The sequence below is a fragment of the Bubalus bubalis genome, chromosome 17 (assembly GCF_019923935.1).
Source record: "Bubalus bubalis isolate 160015118507 breed Murrah chromosome 17, NDDB_SH_1, whole genome shotgun sequence".
Classification (NCBI taxonomy): domain Eukaryota; kingdom Metazoa; phylum Chordata; class Mammalia; order Artiodactyla; family Bovidae; genus Bubalus; species Bubalus bubalis.
In genome coordinates, this window is record NC_059173.1 from 43,713,016 (window position 1) to 43,733,459 (window position 20,444).

The 20,444-nt window shown below is 37.6% G+C and overlaps 2 protein-coding genes across 6 annotated transcripts in view; both read right to left on the reverse strand.

Moving 5' to 3' along the window:
* SCLT1 (sodium channel and clathrin linker 1) overlaps positions 1-20,444 on the reverse strand; it is a 230,455-nt gene that overhangs the window by 158,249 nt on the left and 51,762 nt on the right. For all 5 annotated transcript variants that reach the window (XM_006067319.4, XM_025268069.3, XM_044930432.2 and 2 more), the window contains one exon: positions 6,824-6,962. In XM_006067319.4, coding sequence (XP_006067381.3) covers positions 6,824-6,962 — 139 coding nt within the window. The remainder of the gene's footprint in view (positions 1-6,823; positions 6,963-20,444) is intronic.
* Positions 9,689-10,426, reverse strand: LOC102411780 (60S ribosomal protein L10a). Its single transcript, XM_044930434.2, has one exon. It carries the CDS (start codon positions 10,395-10,397, stop codon positions 9,744-9,746), a length of 654 nt encoding a protein of 217 aa, XP_044786369.1. The 5' UTR covers positions 10,398-10,426; the 3' UTR covers positions 9,689-9,743.

Here is a 20,444-nt window from a genome sequence, read left to right on the forward strand (position 1 = left end):
TATTAACCTAGATGGGTGGGGTGGGGAGGGAGATGGGAGAGAGGTTCAAAAGGGAGGGGATATATGTATACCTATGACTGATTCATTTTGAGGTTTGGCAGAAAACAACAAAATTCTGTAAAGCAATTATCCTTCAATAAAAAAATGTTAAAAAGACCAAAAAAAAAAAAAAAAAAAAGAATAAATTTTAGGGTCTTCTCTGGTGGCCCAGGGATAAAGAATCTTCTTGGCAATGCAGGAGACACAGGTTTGATCCCTGGTCTGTGAAGATCTCACATCTTAAGAAGTAAGCCTGTGCTCCACAACTATTGAGCCTGTGCTCTAGAGCCTGGGAGCTGCAAATACTGAGTTCGTGTGATGCAACTATTGAAGCCTTCATGCCCTAGAGTCCCTGCTCTACAACAAAAAACCCACCACAACGAGAAGCCTATAACTAGGGAGTAGCCCCTGCTCACCCCAACTAGAGAAAAAGCGCACTTAGCAACAAAGATGGAACACAGCCAAATAAAGAAATAAAATTATTAACAAATTAAAAAAATAAAACATAAATGTCTTAGTTTTAATTAGTAATATGATAAATATCCCACACAAAAAAATGCTTTTTGGAGTCCTGAATAATTTTTAAGTATACTGAAGAGGGGTTCTTAAACCAAGAAGGTTGAGAAACTAAGCCAGCAGATAAAAAGCATTATCTCTTTTTAGAGAAGTGGAAACTAAGGTTCAGGCCATTTGCCTGGAGTCAAGCTCCAGGCAAGCTGCTGACAGAATCAAGAAGAAATCTTCATCTCTCTGTCTCTAAAGCCCAAGCTTTTAAATTCCAGGTCAGAGCTATTCCTCTCTCAGTTTTAATAAGTAGGTAAGATGGTATAGTGAAAAGATATGCATTTTTGGAATATAATGAGTATACATTTCAAATAAATAATACATTTATAAGTTCTAAAGAAACTTTCTGAGGCATAATAAGCATTCAGAGATACACAAATCATAAATTTGTACAGTGAATGCACTCATGTGACCAGCAACCCGTTCAAGACAGACAACGTTATTACCAGTACCTTGAAGCCAGATGCCCCTTTCTTCTTGATACTACAATCCTCCAAAATTAACCATTATCCTGACTTCTAAAACTTTTTATTAGTTTTGCCTAAAACTTACACAGTTTAAAATATGTAGACAAAAGTAGAATGTGGAGCCAGAATTCGGGCTGGATTTCTAATTCCTGGTGGAATGACCCTCTAAATTCATTTTATTTTTTGAAGACAATTTTATTTTCAATGGAATAGTCATAAAAATGCCTCATATCTCAAAACTGCATTTTTTCAACTGTGTCTGATGGTAAAAATCATCTGGAATACTAGGTAGAAAGCCCAGATTCTCCTAGACCAGTGGTTCTGAAAGGACTAGCAGCAATACCTTAGAACCTGCAAGAAACATAAGTTACTGACTCATATCCTAGACTTCTTGAATCAAAAACTTGGGGGATGGGACTTCCCTGGTGGTTCAGTGGCTAGGACTCTAGGCTCCCAGTGCAAAGGGGCCTGGGTTCGATCCCTGGTCAAGAAACCAGATCCCACATGCTGCAACTAAGACCCAGCACAGCCAAATACATAAATATTAAAAGTAAAAAAAAAACTTGGGGGAGAGGGTAACAATCTTTATTTTAATAAGCCCCCAGGTGATTATAATAAACACTAAAATTTGAGAACCACTGTACTAATATATAACCAATAATTTGGAAAAAAGAAACATAACTGAAATGATTCCATATTTTAGATTTTTAAAAAAATTGTTCCAATTTTTCACAAGCAAAACATTACTACAACGAATATATTTATTCATATATTTTTATGTATAACAATTTCTTAGGACAGGTTCCTAAAATCTATGTAATGTCACCATCAAATTAATTGGTCAAAGGATATAAGCATTTAGAGGCTTTTACTGCCAAGCTGCCCTCCAGAAAGATTTTTATAAATCACACTATTATGAGAAAACAAAATACTCCAAACTAAAAATATTTAGTGAGGGACTTGATATTGTAATAAAGGACAGAAATGGTAGGGACCTAACAGAAGCAGAAGATATTAAGAAGAAGTGGCAAGAATACACAGAAGAACTGTACAAAAAAGATCTTCACAACCCAGATAATCACGATGGTGTGATCACTCACCTAGAGCCACACATCCTGGAATGTGAGTCAAGTGGCCTTAGGAAGCATCACTACAAACAAAGCTAGTGGAGGTGATGGAATTCCAGTTGAGCTATTTCAAATCCTGAAAGATGATGCTGTGAAAGTGCTGAACTCAATATATCAGCAAATTTGGAAAACTCAGCAGTGGCCACAGGACTGGAAAAGGTCAGTTTTCATTCCAATCCCAAGGAAAGGCAATGCCAAAGAATGCTCAAACTACCACACAATTGCACTCATCTCACATGCTAGTAAAGTAACGCTCAAAATTCTCCAAGCCAGGCTTCAGCAATACGTCAACCGTGAACTTCCAGATGTTCAAGCTGGTTTTAGAAAAGGCAGAGGAACCAGAGATCAAATTGCCAACATCTGCTGGATCATCGAAAAAGCAAGAGAGTTCCAGAAAAGCATCTATTTCTTCTTTCTTGACTATGCCAAAGCCTTTGACTGTGTGGATCACAATAAACTGTGGAAAATTCTGAGAGATGGGAATATCAGACCACCTGATCTGCTTCTTGAGACAGCTGTATGCAGGTCAGGAAGCAACAGTTAGAACTGGACATGGAACAACAGACTGGCTCCAAATGGGAAAAGGAGTACGTCAAGGCTGTAAATTGTCACCCTGCTTATTTAACTTCTATGCAGAGTACATCATGCAAAATGCCAGGCTGCATGAAGCACAAGCTGGAATCAAGATTGCTGGGAGAAATATCAATAACCTCAGATATGCAGATGACACCACCCTTATGGCAGAAAGTGATTGGAACTAAAAAGCTTCTTGATGAAAGTGAAAGAGGAGAGTGAAAAAGTTGGTTTAAAGCTCAACATTCAGAAAACTAAGATCATGGCATCTGGTCCCATCACTTCATGGCAGATAGATGGGGAAACAGTGGAAACAGTGGCTGACTTTATTCTTCTGGGCTCCAAAATCACTGCAGATGGTGACTGCAGCCATGAAATTAAAAGATGCTTACTCCTTGGAAGGAAAGTTATGACCAACCTAGACAGCATATTAAAAAGCAGAGACATTACTTTGTCAACAAAGGTCAGTCTAGTCAAGGCTATGGTTTTTCCAGTGTTCATGTATGGATGTGAGAGGTGGACTATAAAGAAAGCTGAGCGCCGAAGAATTGATGCTTTTGAACTGTGGTGCTGGAGAAGACTCTTGAGAGTCCCTTGGACTGCAAGGAGATCCAACCAGTCAATCCTAAAGGAGATCATTCCTGGGTATTCATTGGAAGGACTGATGTTGAAGCTGAAACTCTAATACTTTGGACACCTGATGTGAAGAGCTGACTCATTTGAAAAGACCTTGATGCTGGGAAAGATTGAGGGCAGGAGGAGAAGGGGATGACAGAGGATGAGATGGTTGGATGGCATCACTGACTTGATGGACATGGGTTTGGGTGGACTCCGGGAGTTGGTGATGGACGGGGAGGTCTGGTGTGCTGTGGTTCATGGGGTCACAAAGAGTCAGACATGACTGGGCAACTGAACTGAACTGAATTTGATATTGTACTGGTGTTATTGCCTCCCAAAACAATTATACTTGAGACACAAAGAATTTTTTACACCTAATTTTAATTCTTCACCTTGCTTTTTAGCAATAATAATAATAAAGATGATAAAAATAATAGGTAAACTTATTTCACACATGTGCTAGGCATTACACTATGTGCTTTATGAGGATTTAAAACTTTAATTATGTTAAGAACCCCATAAAAGGAGAATTACTATAATCCCTGTTTATAAATGAAAAAGATGAAGCACAAAAAGATTTCCCAAGATCATAGAGTGAGAAAGTAGAATCGGATCAAACTCAAGAAATTTGACCAGATTTTTCTTTCAAAAGCTCGTGTGTTTCACAAAAGCAGACACCAACATTGTCCATTGCATGATCAACACTAATCACAGTGTCTCATATATAGTACTCTTGCCTGGAAAATCCCATGGACGGAGGAGCCTGGTAGGCTGCAGTCCATGGGGTCGCTAAGAGTCGGACACGACTGAGAGACTTCACTTTCACTTTTAACTTTCATGCACTGGAGGAGGAATGGCAACCCACTCCAGTGTTCTTGCCTGGAGAATCCCAGGGACGGCAGGGCCTGGTAGGCTGCCATCTATGGGGTCGCACAGACTCGGACATGACTGAAGCGACTTAGCAGCAGCAGCAGCATATATAGTGGACACCTAATAAATACTTGTGAAATGAAGATATTTGAATCTTAGACTTATTGCTTTAATAAAGCATAATATAATAAAGAATTCTATCTCAATTTTCTACTATAAATTGCATTGTATTTAGTTTTCAATTTATTCAGTTTGGATTCACCTAGTCTTCATGCACGACAAGAAGGTGTTTCGATCTAGTGATGGATACCAAAACAACTGTACGTAGAACTTAGTAATATACATAAAGATGAATGTATAAGTAATAAGCAGACTTAACATTTAACATTATTATTTTATGGATTCGTTAACCTTTTATAAAACTGCTTGAACTGTCACCTAGTTAAAATTTTGCATTTATATACAAAGTACATTGCAGATATTGTGGCAAAATTTTCTTTCACAAACTTTTTCAATTTTGACTGCTCAAACCTGGATCTCACCATACTTACTATGAAATGATAACCCAAAATGTAGCAAAAGGGAAGAACCATCTTCAAAGACATAATATGGGACCAAGCAAGATGTACATGGAGAAAGGCAAAGATGGTAAGATAGGAGGAGAAAGGGGTGAGGAATGAGAAGAAATGTGACTAAAAAAAAAATGAAATAAAATTGAGTGTTAGAAATTATAGCAACAAGAGTACCACAGAGAGATGCTTTTTAGAAGTAGAATTCTTTTTTGTTTGTTTTGTTTTTTGAAACTACAAATCTTATCTAGTTCTGCCCTCTGCTTTCTTTTATAAATTAAATTTTTAAGAATTTATTGAGGTGTGGCTGACAATCACTGCCTATATTTAAGGTGTACAAGTGAGGGTTCTTTTACATATGTCTGTCACAGTATTTTTTAAGAGTAATACGAAATGCATATTCTGCTACAGCTTTCAAAAGGTATTTAATGTCCCAGAAAGAAAAACACCAATACAGTATACTAACGCATATATATGGAATTTAGAAAGACAGTACCAATAACCCTGTGTACGAGACAGCAAAAGAGACACTGATGTATAGAACAGTCTTATGGACTCTGTGGGAGAGGGAGAGGGTGGGAAGATTTGGGAGAATGGCATTGAAACATGTAAAATATCATGTATGAAACGAGGTGCCAGTCCAGGTTCGATGCACGATACTGGATGCTTGGGGCTGGTGCACTGGGACAACCCAGAGGGATGGAGTGGGGGGGGAGGAGGGAGGAGGGTTCAGGATGGGGAACACATGTATACCTGTGGCGGATTCATTTTGATATTTGGCAAAACTAATACAATTATGTAAAGTTTAAAAATAAAATAAAATTTAAAAAAAATAAAAAATAAAAAAAAAAGAAAGCATTTAAGTCTAAATTAATTTTCATTTATTTATTTATATGTGAACATTAACGGGCTTCCCAGGTGGCACTACTGGTAAAGCACCCGTTGCCATTGCAGGAGACATAAGAGATATGGGTTTGATCCCTGGGTGGGGAAGATTCCCTGAAGGAGGGCATGGCAACTCAGTCTAGTCTTCTTGCTTGGAGAGTTCCACGGACTGAGGAGCCTGGTGGGCTACAGTCTGTAGACTTTCAAGAGTCAGAGAGGACTGAAGCGATTTAGCATGCATACATGCATGCATGCACATTAATAAATTCTTCCTGAAATACTAGGCTAAAACAGAGCAAAGAATATGCTTTCCGCATTATTTTTTTCCCTCTATTACTTTTCAAATTCCTTCCCTTTATATATTAAAAAGAATTCAGTGCTACATAATGCTCCTTAACAAGGTATATATAGCCTAAGCCAAGAATTCCAAAACCAAATTTCCAAGGAATAAAAGACAATTCAACTTTTTACAGATAAGTATAAAATCAAAACTTTAATAATGAATTTCTAATCCCCATTTATAAAATGAAGAAACTGAGGAACACAGGAAGGTATAAAAATGGGATTCAAATCCATAACTGGCATACAAAATTGTAAATTAAAATAACATTCTCATATATATAACCAAAAAGATTACAATGTTAAAAACAGGATATAAACAATATAGCTTCCCAAATATTTTTATAACCATACAGGAAGAAAAAAGGAGGAAAAGCATAATTCTAAAAGAAGTGTAAGTTTAGAAAAATATAATTCTATAATCTTTGAAAACTGAAGAAAATCGTATCAGAAGAAAACATGGAAAAAAAATGTAAATTTGGGCAAGTGGATAATTGATTCTTTTCTTCAAAAATTTTCTTTTGCATTAAAATATTTTACAACACACAAAAAATCATGCCAAAAGAATTAGGATTCAATTAAAATATATACATGGCAACTGTAACATACAGCAAGGGTACATATTACAAGTTTTGTTACCTGTTAACTATTTTGCAAACTGTAGAAAATCATCATGCTAACAATTTTGATATTCTATTATCATTCATAAATAATGACTGATCACAGATTTTTAGAAACTCTGTTTATTCAGGATAATAAATATATCACTCACCTGACTGGCCAGTTTTAGTTGTTCTTGAAGATTCCTGACTGTTTCGTCATCTGTATATATCTCATTTCCCATCTCTGTGCCAAAGGGAAGGGCCTCCAATTGCTTTGCAACAACAGCATCTTTTAATTCATTGTGCAACCTTTGGAACAAACAGTGAAGACAACAATAATCTAATTTTAGTAACAGCAGTTGTTGTTTCAGGGTCAACTAAATCAACATTTGGGTCAAAAATCACTGTTTACACAAAAATCATTTTTAAGTCATCCTCTAAATGTAGAAGTATTTAAAAATCATTAAATAATGAGTCACCAGAAAAAATACATCAAAATTTTGAATGAGTTAAATTGATCAAAGATACATAATTCAGTTTGTCCTAGGAAGATTTTAATTTTTCAAACAGATAAAATTCTGAAATTATACCTTATTCATTGATAAAACAAGTCATTCAGAAAAAAATTTAAATATAATAATTTCATCTAGTTAATGAAATGGAAAGGGGATTATAGAATTATTTGTTAATTTCTTCACTGTGTTTCACAAAATTCATTTGATTTCTGACTAGTTCCAACCAAATTCTTGATGGTTATGAAATCAAGACTAGAGGCTTTACTTGCCAGCACTTTCTTAACAGTAATTTTGAAAGTCTTAAATTCAACTTTAATATATATTAAATTATAAATATTTCATAAATGACATATTTCATAAGTGATAAATATTTCATAAATTTATTTCATAAATTACAAAATATTCATTAAATTCAAATATTTTGGTAATTTAAAATTATAAAAAAATTAGGTGTATAATATACACACAGAAGGGAAAATGGTTAACATCAGAAAATCTTGAAAATATTGAATTTGTATAATTATAACCAGAAAACATCATTTATACTAAACATATCTCAAGGTAAAAATTTCTCAAAGGAATTGCATCCATCTCTATACAAAAATCTAAACAGAATTACCTACTAATACTACAGTCTCCACTCAAACTAGAAAAATACAATCTGAAATTTAAAAACATCTTTATTGAAAACAAAGTTCATCAAATACAATAAAACTCACAAGGCAATAATCTCATTTACCAGTGGGGTGAAGGCAGGGGGGAGATGCAGTATAGGGGTAGTGGATTAAGAGGTACAATTTATTAGATACAAAATAAGCTAAGAAAACATCTTGTACAACACAAGGAATATAGCCCATATTTTATATTAACTATAAATGACGTATGGGGCTTCCCTGGTGGCTCAACAGTACAGAATCTACCTTCAGTGAAGGAGATGTAGGTTCAATGCCTGAGTCAGGAAGATCCCCTGGAGAAGGAAATGGCAACCCACTCCAATATTTTTTGCCTAGAAATCTCATGGACAGAGGATCCTAGCAGGCTTATAGTCTATGGGGTTGCACAAGAGTCAGACATGATTTAGCGACTGAACAACAACAAATAAATGAAGTACAGGTGGTTCAGTGGTAAAGAATACACCTGCCAAGCAGGAGACGTGGGTTCGACCCCTGGTTCAGGAAGAGCCCCTGGAGAAGGAAATGGCAACCCACTCCAGTATTCTTGCCTGGAAAATCCTAGGCAGAGAGGAGCCTGGTGGGCTACAGTCCACGGGTTCACAAAACAGTTGGTTACAACTTAGTGACTAGACAATAAATGAAGTATAAACATTGAGAATCCCCATATTGTTCCTCTGTAACACATAATACTGTACAGCAACTATACTTCAATTTTAAAAAACAAAACCCTTATTGGTTAAGAGCAAATTTGTTGTTGTTCAGTCACTAAGTTGTATCTGACTCTTTGCAACTCCATGGACTGCAGCAAGCCAGGCTTTCCATTCTTCACTATTTCCCAGTTTGCTCAAATTCATGCCGTTTGAATTGGGGATACTATCTAACCATCCCATCCTGTGCCTCCCCCTTCTCCTTTTGCCTTCAATCTGTCCCAGGATCAGGGTCTTTTCCAATGAGTTGGCTCTTCACATGAGGTGGCAAAAGTATTGGAGCTTCAGCATCAGTCCTTCCAATGAACATTTAGATTTAGAGCTGATTTCCTTTAGGATTGACTGGTTTGATTTCCTTGCAGTATATCCAAACTTCCTGAATGAGAAGCCAGGATCTGTCACTTTGTTTGCTATGTGACCTTGAACATGTTCCTTATAACCTCTTTTGGCCTCAGTTTCTTTATACTAGTTGCCCCCTCCCTGTCTAGGAGACTCTACAGGATCAGCAAGTGGGTCCTAACAGGTTCCTTTCCAGTTACTGCTTCTGTTCTGGGACTCAGAGCAAGTGAGATTCTGTGTGTGCTCTTTAAGAGCGGAGTTTCTGTTTCCTCTGGCTCTCCAATATTCAAATCCCCTTGGCTTTGCTCTTTCGGGAGAACTTCTGTGACTGTGATTATCCTCCAGTTTGTGGGTCACCTACCTGAGGGTGTGCCTACATTATATCTCTGCCCTCTCTTACCCTTTTTTTCCCTTAATCTTTTGGCCACTCTGTGCAGCATGCACGATCTTAGTTCCCTGACCAGGGATGGAATACGCGCCCCCTGCAGTGGAAGCCTGCCATCTTAACTGCTGGATTGCCATGGAAGTTCTACCCATCTTGTTTTGGTTCCTTCCTTGTATCTTTAGTTGTAAAAATATTTTCTGCTGTATTCAAGTGATTCTCATTGACAGCTGCTCTTCAAACAGTTGTAATTTTGCTGTGGTTAGAGAAGCTGAGTTCAGGGTTTTCCTATTCTGTCAACTTGGACACACCTTGCCCTTGCAAGGTCATTTTCAGAGTTCTGCACTGATATGCAAAGCAAGGACTACCTATAAGTAGTTTATTTTTATTTGTTTTAGTATCTGAAGTATTTGGAGAAAGGGTTTTTTTTTTTTTTTTTTTTGATGGTTTAGTATGGTTTATTAAGCTGTGCCTTAGTACAGACGCTGGGGCTTGCCCATGGTGCTCTTAATGTACAAGGCCCTGACGTTCTGCCAATTTTTCTTGAGCAATGACACCAGGAAGTTGACAGCTAAGTGGATGTTGTACACAAGCTCATCATCTGTCATCTTCACGTGGCCAACAGCCACTGCCAGACACAGCACCTTCTTCATCTGGAACTTGATTGTGGACTTCACTTCATCAACTTTGGCCACCATGTTCTCACTGTGGGTCAGCAAGGAAGGGAACCTGCCAGCCTTGTTCAGGCCTGGGCCCAGGATTCGGGGGATCTGCTTGATCAGAGACTCTGAAGCCAAAAAGGCATCATATTTCTTGGCCAGCTTCTTGACCAGTTTTTTATTCTTGTTGAGTTTTTTCAGCGCCTCAATGTCCATGTGGGGGATATGCACAGCCTTGGCCTCATCACAATGCTGCTGGTCCCCCAAGACACACACGGAGAACTTGGGGCGGGGAGTGGACTTAAGCCTGACGGTGCCCGAGAAGCGTTTGTCCTTCTGAGGGTCATAGTTCTTCAGGCTGATCTGAAGCTCCACCGTCTCCAAAAACTTTCTGCGCTTGCGCTGGTTCCCGTGCAGGACTTTCCGCACCGCCTCGTAGAGGGTGTCGCGGGAGACTTTGCTGCTCATAGTTCCCTACGCCGTGATAACCGGAAAAAGCTGGAAAAAGGGTTTTAATCTCTCAGTTTGCAATCCTGCTGGAGAAGGAAATGGCAACCCACTCCAGTACTCTTGCCTGGAAAATCCCATGGACAGAGGAGCCTGGTGGGCTACAGTCACAGGGTTGCAAAGAGTTGGACACAACTGAGCGACTTCACTTCACTTGCAATCCTGCTGTCTCTTGCCCAAATGCCCTAACTCTACAACTGTCTTATAATTTGAGGTTTCAGTACTTGCACCCAAGCACTGCATTTTGAACTCTTGTTGACTATGAGGGCTACTCCATTTCTTCTAAGGCACTCTTGACTTCAGTAGTAGATATAGTGGTCATCAGAATTAAATTTGCCATTCCAGTCCATTTTAGTTTACCGATTCCTAAAATGTGGATGTTCACTCTTGCCATCTCCTGTTTGACCACTTCCAGTTTACCTTGATTCATGGACCTAACATTCCAGGTTCCTATGCAGTACTGTTCTTTACAGCATCGGACTTTACTTCCATCACCAGTCATACCCACAACTGGGTGCTGTTTTTGCTTTGGCTCTGTCTCTTCATTCTTTCTGGAGTTATTTCTCCACTCTTCTCCAGTAGCATACTGGGCACCTACCGACCTGGGAAGTTCATCTTTCATGTAATATCTTTTTGCCTTTTCATACAGCTCATGAGTTCTCAAGGCAAGAGTACTAAAGCGGTTTGCCATTCCCTTCACCAGAGGACCACATTCTGTCAGAGCTCTCCACCATGACCCATGTTAACTGCATGGTTCAAATACTATTTTTTGAGTTTTTCTTTCCATTACTGAGGAACAATCTGTTTATATTTTCTTCCAGCTGGTGGAGTTGTCTGTTTTGCCATTCAAGGCTATCACTGAATTTTTCTAAACTAAAAAAACAAAACAAAACAGAAAATTGGAAATTTTCTATCCTGAGGCTTTGTAATTGCATTCTTGCAAATTTAAAACTGTCATATCTTTTAACATTATGAAATATTACTATTTATAATATTCTCTTACATTAAGGTCTACTATTAATATGCCCAATTTTACGTGTTTTCTTTCAGTTTGCACTTGCATGGTTTATCTATTCTCCATTCTCTTATTTGTAACCATTCAATATTCTTGTATTTTAGAAATCTGTCTGATAAGAAGTATGTAAGTGTCCTTTTTAATTCCTCTGATAAATCACTGTCTTTTAACTGTAGCATGCAGTACACTGAAATTTGATGTAATTAGTAATGTACCTAAGTTTATATCTTTTTCAATATTTGCTTTCTATTTGCCCTGTCCGTTATTGATTGTTCTCTTCTTTCATGCTTTTAGATTATTATTACTCCATAGATTATTTTTTATTACTCCATTTTTCTACTCTATTATCTGGGTTGGCAGTTACATAATCTTTTGCTTTACTTTTGAAGATTATAACATGCATCACTGAATAATCAAACTCTAAAATAAATCAGCATTATATCTCTTTTGGGCAATGCTAAAACCTGAGAATATTTTAACTTCAAATACCCTTTTCCTAAATTTATCTTATTGCTCTCATGTTTTGGCTTGGTAAGTGAGTGCCTCATGAGCTGATAGAAAATCAAAACACTGCCGTTTTGAAGTGTCTTCTCTTATTGTATGCAACGACAATGAACCATTTTTCAATCAGAGTGTGACATGTGTCCAAAAGTGAATTTTATATGACAACCAGCCATGTGCAGCTCAGTGGCTGGACCAAGAAGAAGCTAGATAGCCAAAGCCAAACTTGCATCAAAAAAAAAAAAGGGTCATGGTCACTTTTTGGTGGTCTGCTGCCCATCTGATCCACTACAGCTTTCTGAATCTCAGTGAAACCATCACATCTAAGAAGTATGCTCAGCAAAATCAATGAGATGTACTGAGAACAGCCACGCCTGAGGTTGGCATTAATCAACAGAAAGGGCCCAATTCTTCTGCACAACCAATGCTTCAGAAGTTGAACGAACTGGGCTACAAAGTCTTGCTTCATCTGCCATATTTCACCTCACCTCTCACCAATCGATCACCACTTCTTTAAGCATCTTGACAACTTTTTGCAGGGAAAGTGCTTCCACAAGGCAGAAAATGCTTTCCAAGAGTTTGTTGAATCCAGAGACATGGATTTTTATGATACAGGAATAAACAAACTTACTTCTCATTAGCAAAAATGTGTTGATTGTAATGATTCCTATTTTGATTAATAAAGATGTGTTTAAGCCTAGTTATGATGATTCAAAGTTCACAGTCTGAAACCGCAATTACTTTTGCACCAACCTAATATTTAATTCTCTATAGATATTTTAGAGACATTATTATCACTTTAGAATAGCTGATATTCATTGGGCTTTTCGCACAGTTACCCTTTCCTATAATTCTAAGCTTTCATCTGGAAGTATTAATATTTTCTTTAGGTAGATTATCTGTTTAGGATTGTCTTCAATTTTTCTAAAGACAGTGTTCTCAATTTCTTTTCATCTGACCTCTCTTCTGAAGGATATTTCACTGGGTAAAAAAACTGTATATTAACAGTTTTTCTTTCAGTACTTTAAAAATATTCTACTGTCAATCTAACAAGTGGCGCTGGGAAAACTGGTCAACCACCTGTAAAAGAATGAAACTAGAATACTTTCTAACACCATACATAAAGATAAACTCAAAATGGATTAAAGATCTAAATGTCAGACCAGAAACTATAAAACTCTTAGAGGAAAACATAGGCAGAACACTCTCTGACATAAATCACAGCAAGATCCTCTATAAGCCACCTTCCAGAGTAATGTAAATAAAAATAAACAAATGGGATCTAAGATCTAATTAAACTTAAAAGCTTTTGCACAACGAAGGAAACTATAAGCAAGGTGAAAAGGCAGCCTTCAGAATGGGAGAAAATAAGAGCAAACAAAACAACTGACAAAGAATTAATTGCCAAAATATACAAGCAGCTCAATACCAGAAAAATAAATGACCCAATCAAAAAATGGGCCAAAGAACTAAACAGACATTTCTCCAAAGATGACATACAGATGGCTAACAAACACATGAAAAGATGCTCAACATCACTCATTATCAGAGAAATGCAAATCAAAACCACAATGAGGTACCATCTCACACCGGTCAGAATGGCTGCCATCCAAAAGTCTACAAACAATAAATGCTGGAGAGGGTGTGGAGAAAAGGGAACCCTCTTATACTGTTGGTGGGAATGCAAACTAGTACAGCCACTATAGAGAACAGTGTGGAGATTCCTTAAAAAACTAGAAATAGAACTGCCATATGACCCAGCAATCCTATTGCTGGGCACACACTGAAGAAACCAGAATTGGAAGAGACACGTGTACCCCAATGTTCACTGCAGCACTGTTCACTAGCTAGGACATGGAGGGAACCTAGATGTCCATCAACAGACAAATGGATAAGGAAGCTGTAGTACATATACACAATGGAATATTACTTAGCTATAAAAAAGAATGCATTTGAGTCAGTTCTAATGAGGTGGATGACACTGCAGCCTATTATACAGAGTAAAGTCAGTCAGAAAGAGAAACACCAATACAGTATATTAATGCATATATATGGAATTTATAGAAAGATGGTAACAACAACCCTATATGCAAGATAGCAAAAGAGACAGCAATGTAAGGAACAGACGTTTGGACTCTGTGGGAGAAGGTGAGGGTGGGACGGATTAGCATTAAAACATGTATACTACCATATGTAAAACAGATGACCAATGCAAATTTGATGAATGAAGCAGGGCACCTAAGGCTGGTGCTCTGGGACAACCGGAGGGATGGGGTGGAGAAGGAGGTAGGAGGAGGGGTTCAGGACTGTGGGACACATGTGCACTCGTGGCTGCTTCATGTCGATGTACGGCAGAAACCACCACAAAACTGTAAAGCAGTTAGCCTGCAATTAAAATAAATATATTAATTAAAAAAAATATTCCACTGTCTGTTTTCCAGTATTTTTGTTGAGAAGTCAGTTAATATGGTATTGCTGCTACTGTGAAGGTAATCTCTACCTACTTGATTTTTTTTTTTAAATCTTTGGTTTTCTATTACTTCATAATAATGTACCTAGGTATAGTACTTTTGTACTATGCCGCTCATGACACACGGTGTGTCTTTAATTTGTGGACTGATGTCTCTCTGCCTTCTCTGGAACTCAAGCTGTAACGAATTTTAATTCTTTTCACTATATCCTATATGTCTCTTAGTTTATGTTTTGCATCTTCTATCCTCTTCTCTCTCTTCTGAATATTGTTTTCATTCTGAAATTTTTTTCTGACTTGGGTTGCATTCCATTAACTCTTCAGTAATGTCTCATTTTCATTAACTGCATTTTTTTCCAGTTCTACAATCTTCATTTGGTCCTTTAAGAGTTTTTAGTTCTTTTATAGAAATTCTCAAAACTGTGTCTTATCTCATTTAACATAGTTCATAATTATTTTAAAGACCAAACCTGTGAGTCTGTTTCTATTGCATACTGTTTTTTATGATTTTTTTCAATCATATTGTCTTCAATCTTACTGCTACTAGCTCTTTTTACACCAGATTATGAGCCAGATATCACCAAAACTTACAGAGATACTTTGAGGCCTAGCAACGATGTTATCTTTCTCTAAAAGACTTCCTTTTCCTTTTTTTTCAGGTGGAGAGGGATATTATCCCTGATTATGCTGTACCAACATCAAAGATTCAGATAATTCAGTCATGTTTCAGTTCTTTTTGGGAGTAGTTTATTTTGAGGGAATCATCCTTAACTTCAAAGCTGGATGTTCCTGAGCCACCCACCCTCAAGTCTGATGGGCCCTAAATTTCACTTTTTATTTCTCTTGCTCCATGAATTTGGTTCAAGCTCTGCTCAATTTTCAACCTCTCCTCACTTCTAACATAGGGAGATACATCCAGCAAAAAGTAACCCCAAAACAGAGTCATATCCCTGCATTCTTTCTTTTCCAGGTCTTTGCTCTACAATTCTACAGTGACTCCAATTCATTTAAACAGATTTGATTATTGTCAAATTTTTGTCAAGATCTTCTAGTATTTATCCAGATTCTCTAGTTTTTCTCAGGAGTCTGATGCCACTACTGCAAACAAAACTCTCTAACTTGTTTACAATTAATTAAAAATGTTCTGAGCACTAGTTTGGGTGCATCTCACTAGTCTGATAATGCTGTTGATTTATGCAGTTTTTAATTTTAATTTTCAATCCCTCTTTATATCAGGAGTTAGTTGAAAATGTAGTTAAGAGAAATAATTTACACCCACATACTGTTATTTCTAATTTATGATATGATTTATGCTTAATTTGTATGTATGCATTTATATGATGGACAGGGTTTGCAGTCCATGTTTATGAAAATGTTTTATGGGTCTTGAAAACATAGTATATTCCTGTTGGTTCATATACGAGTAATAGAAGCAGAAAAAAAAAATATATATATATATATATATACACTCAAACTTGCTCTTTGTATCTTTTATCTCTCTCTTATTTTTGCCCTTGTTTTCTTTGAAATAATATATAATGTAATATAATAATATACTTATAAATACTAAGTAAATACATGTTATCTAATTCTCCAAAGATCTTAGTAGTATAATTGAAAAAATAAAGTCATTTAAGTAATGCAAAGATTTTAAGGAATCTTTTTCAAAGCATTACTTTTTATGTATGGTTAATGAATCTTGAAAATTAGATATTAATAATTTAAGTAAGGGCTTCCCTGGTGGCTCAGTGGTAAAGAATCCGCCTGCAATGTAGTAGAAGTGGGTTCAATCCTTGGGTCAGGAAGATTCCCTGAAGAAGGAAATGGCAACCCACTCCAGTATTCTTGCCTGGGAAATACTATGACAGAATTGCCTGGCAGGCTACAGTCCACGGCGTTGCTAAAGAATCAGACACGACTTAGCAGCTAAACGATGACAACAATTTAAGTAAGTTCAACAAACATTTAGGGGCTTCCAAGTCGATCAGTGGCAAAGAACCTGCATGGCAATGCAGGAGATGAGGAGATCAGTTCAGTCTCTGGGTTGGGAAGATCCCTGGAGGAGGAAATGTCAACCCACTCCAGAATTCTTGCTAAAAAATCCCATGGACAGAGCCTGGAGGGCTACAGTCCACAGAGTTGCAAAGAGTCAGACACAACTGAGCACATACACACAAAACATTTGAAGACATACTATGTACAAGACAGTAAGAGAGTTCTGGGCCTAGGTGCATTTATTCAAATATACAACAAGTCAAAATGTAAGAAAGGTAGAAAAAAGAAAAAGGAGTAAGTTTCCTTGCATTTGGATGGTTTCACAGTAAGAGGAGAAATGAAATCACATAAAAGTTTGTGAAAATAAATAGTGTTATTCTTATTAATAACAGTAGAACCACATTTCTCTGCATAGTTGCTTTGTCTGCAGTCACCATCAACTAGCTGATCTCTGTTTTCCCGTGCAAATGCTTAAAAAAAAAGTCAATCTTATTGGTTTATATTGCAGAACTGTTTTGCTGAGACCACACAGACCACGATTAGGAAGCTGGACAATCAGGAAGCAGCTATGCCAACTGCTGATTCTAGGATCACACCTCTTTAGCTGAGATCCTGGGATCAGGAAGTACTGCCAGTGGTAATGCCTGCAGGAACATCCTGACTTAGCTTTGATAGAAGCAGTTGCAAGAATATTGGCGCTAGGGCCACACTACACTTGTTAGATTCTTATCCACAAAAACAGATTCCCAGATACTGCTTTTCCTCCTATTTATCTCCTGATTTAGGTCATTTACATGTGGTTATCATTAGCAGAACTCAATTCACATTCTGAAATAGATTTTGGTATTCCAGACTCTCCAGTATAAGAAGGTATACTATAATAAAGGAGGGTGGAATAGATGTTAAGCCAATCTACTATATCTGCCATAAACTGTTATTATAATTGTACAATGTAATTAAATATGACCCAAAATGAACAAAAGTACAAAAGAGTTGGGTTTTTTTCTATGAAACATAAGCTAAATATGAAAGGCTCAATAAAGATGAGTTATTAAATAGCTGCTGTTGAATAAGAGGTAGATAAAATAATTATAAAAAGTCAGAAGAATTATCAAATCAAAGGATCAAAAGGAGATCAAAAGGATCTCTAAGTTCTCACTCTTCTTCAAAGAAATTGAAACTGGAAGTTAAAAAGAACAAACGATTTTTCATGGTTTATATGTAAAAGACAACAAAGAACTATAATCAGTAGTCTTATTCAAAGTAAAGATCTTAGGCATTATATAAAAAATTAAATAAGTGCACATTTATATTCAGTTCAGTTGCTCAGTTGTGTCCGACTTTGCGACCCCATGAATCAGAGCACGCCAGGCCTCCCTGTCCATCACCAACTCCCGGACTTCACTCAGACTCACGTCCATCGAGTCAGTGATGCCATCCAGCCATCTCATCCTCTGTCGTACCCTTCTCCTCCTGCCCCCAATCCCTCCCAGCATCACAGTCTTTTCCAATGGGTCAACTCTTCGCATGAGGTGGCCAAAGTACTGGCTTTAGCATCATTCCTTCCAAAGAAATCCCAGGGCTGATCTCCTTCAGAATGGACTGGTTGGATCTCCTTGCAGTCCAAGGGACTCTCAAGAGTCTTCTCCAACACCACAGTTCAAAAGCATCAATTCTTTGGCACTCAGCCTTCTTCACAGTCCAACTCTCACATCCATACATGACCACAGGAAAAACCATAGCCTTGACTAGACGGACCTTTGTTGGCAAAGTAATGTCTCTGCTTTTCAATACGCCATCTAGGTTGGTCATAACTTTCCTTCCAAAAGTAAATTAAAAGCATTACTGCGTCTTCTAATTTCATGGCTGCTGTCACCAACTGCAGTGATTCTGGAGCCCCCAAAAATAAATTCTGACACTGTTTCCACTGTTTCCCCATGCATTTCCCGTGAAGTGATGGGACAAGATGCCATGATCTTCATTTTCTGAATGTTGAGCTTTAAGCCAACTTTTTCACTCTCCTCTTTCACTTTCATCAAGAGGCTTTTTAGTTCCTCTTCACTTTCTGCTATAAGGGTGGTGTCATCTGCATATCTGAGGTTATTGATATTTCTCCCAGCAATCTTGATTCCAGCTTGTGCTTCTTCCAGCCCAGCGTTTCTCATGATGTACTCTGCATAGAAGTTAAATAAGCAGGGTGACAATACACAGTCTTGACGTACTCCTTTTCCTATTTGGAACCAGTCTGTTGTTCCATGTTCAGTTCCAACTGTTGCTTCCTGACCTGCATACAAATTTCTCAAGAGGCAGGTCAGGTGGTCTGGTATTCCCATTTCTTTCAGAATTTTCCACAGTTTGTGATCCACACAGTCAAAGGCTTTGGCATAGTCAATAAAGCAGAAATAGATGTTTTTCTGGAACTCTTGCTTTTTCGATGATCCAGCAGATGTTGGCAATTTGATCTCTGGTTCCTCTGCCTTTTCTAAAACCAGCTTGAACATCTGGAAGTTCACAGTTCATGTATTGCTGAAGCCTGGCTTGGAGAATTTTGAGCATTACTTTACTAGCGTGTGAGATGAGTGCAATTGTGCAGTAGTTTGAGCCTTCTTTGGCATAGCATGTGCTGCTGCTGCTAAGTCACTTCAGTCGTGTACAACTCTGTGTGACCCCATAGACGGCAGCCCACCAGGCTCCCCCGTCCCTGGGATTCTCCAGGCAAGAACACTGGAGTGGGTTGCCATTTCCTTCTCCAATGCATGAAAGTGAAAAGTAAAACGGAAGTCGCTCCGTCGTGTCCGACCCTTAGCGACCCCATGGACTGCAGCCCACCAGGCTCCTCCGTCCATGGGATTTTCCAGGCAAGAGTCCTGGAGTGGGTGCCATGAGTGCAATTGTGCGGTAGTTTGAGCATTCTTTGGCATTGCCTTTCTTTGGAATTGCAATGAAAACTGACCTTTTCCAGTCCTGCACATTTATATTAAGACCAAGTAAAAAATTTTAAAGTATTCATGTCTTACACATTTTGTTGTCTCTTTCAATCTACAAACTGCCTATTAATCTAGAAGGAAAGAGGGCTTGTACTATATTTTATGCTAGGTACCATAAAACTGAATTAAAAAAGTAACAGTGTTTCTGACTATATTATAGTACTTTACATCAAATTACTATGTATCTATGCCTTTTAAGTTATGTTTTTTATTATTTTTATATCTTACCACTTGCAATATTAGTTCAAAAGATATTTTAAAAGCATGTAGTACAGTCATAAAAATATACAGACAATAAAAGTGAAATCCAGTCCCAATCTCTCATTTCATAGATTAAGAAACTGAGTTTTACCTTGTGTGCTGCTGGTGGGAATGCAAGTTGATACAGCCACTACGGAAAACAGTATGAAGGTTCTTCAGAAAACTACAAACAGAATTACCCTATGATCTATCTATCCCACGCCTGGGAATACGCCTGGACAAAACTGTAATTCGAAAAGATATACGCACCTCTATGTTCATAGCTGCACTGTTTACAATAGCCAAAACATGGAAACAACCTAAATGTCCATCAACAGATGAATGGATAAAGAAGATGTGGTACCTATACACAATGGAATGCTAATTGGAATACACACGAGGTAAAACTCAGTTTCTTAATCTATGAAATGAGGGATTGGGACTGATTTCAGTTTTATTGTCTGTATATTTTTATGATTATACTACATGCTTTTTAAATATCTTTTGAATACTGCAAGTAGTAACATAGAAAAAGAATGAAATAATGCCATGTGCAACAACATGGATACAAGTGGAGATTACACTATGTGTCAGAACAAGACAGACAAATACCATAAGACATCATTTATATGTGAAATCTAAAATATGGCACAAGTGAATCCATCTACCAAACAGAAACAGACTCACAGACTTAGAGAACAGACTTGTGGGCGCCAAGAGGGAGAAAGGCGGGACGTCCTGGGAGTTTGTGGTTGGTGGATGCAAACTACTACATTTAGAATGAATAAACAAGATCCCAA

Excerpts from the sequence above, each read along its gene's own strand:
- LOC102411780 (XM_044930434.2), bottom strand. The coding sequence starts at position 10,397 with ATGAGCAGCAAAGTCTCCCGCGACACCCTCTACGAGGCGGTGCGGAAA.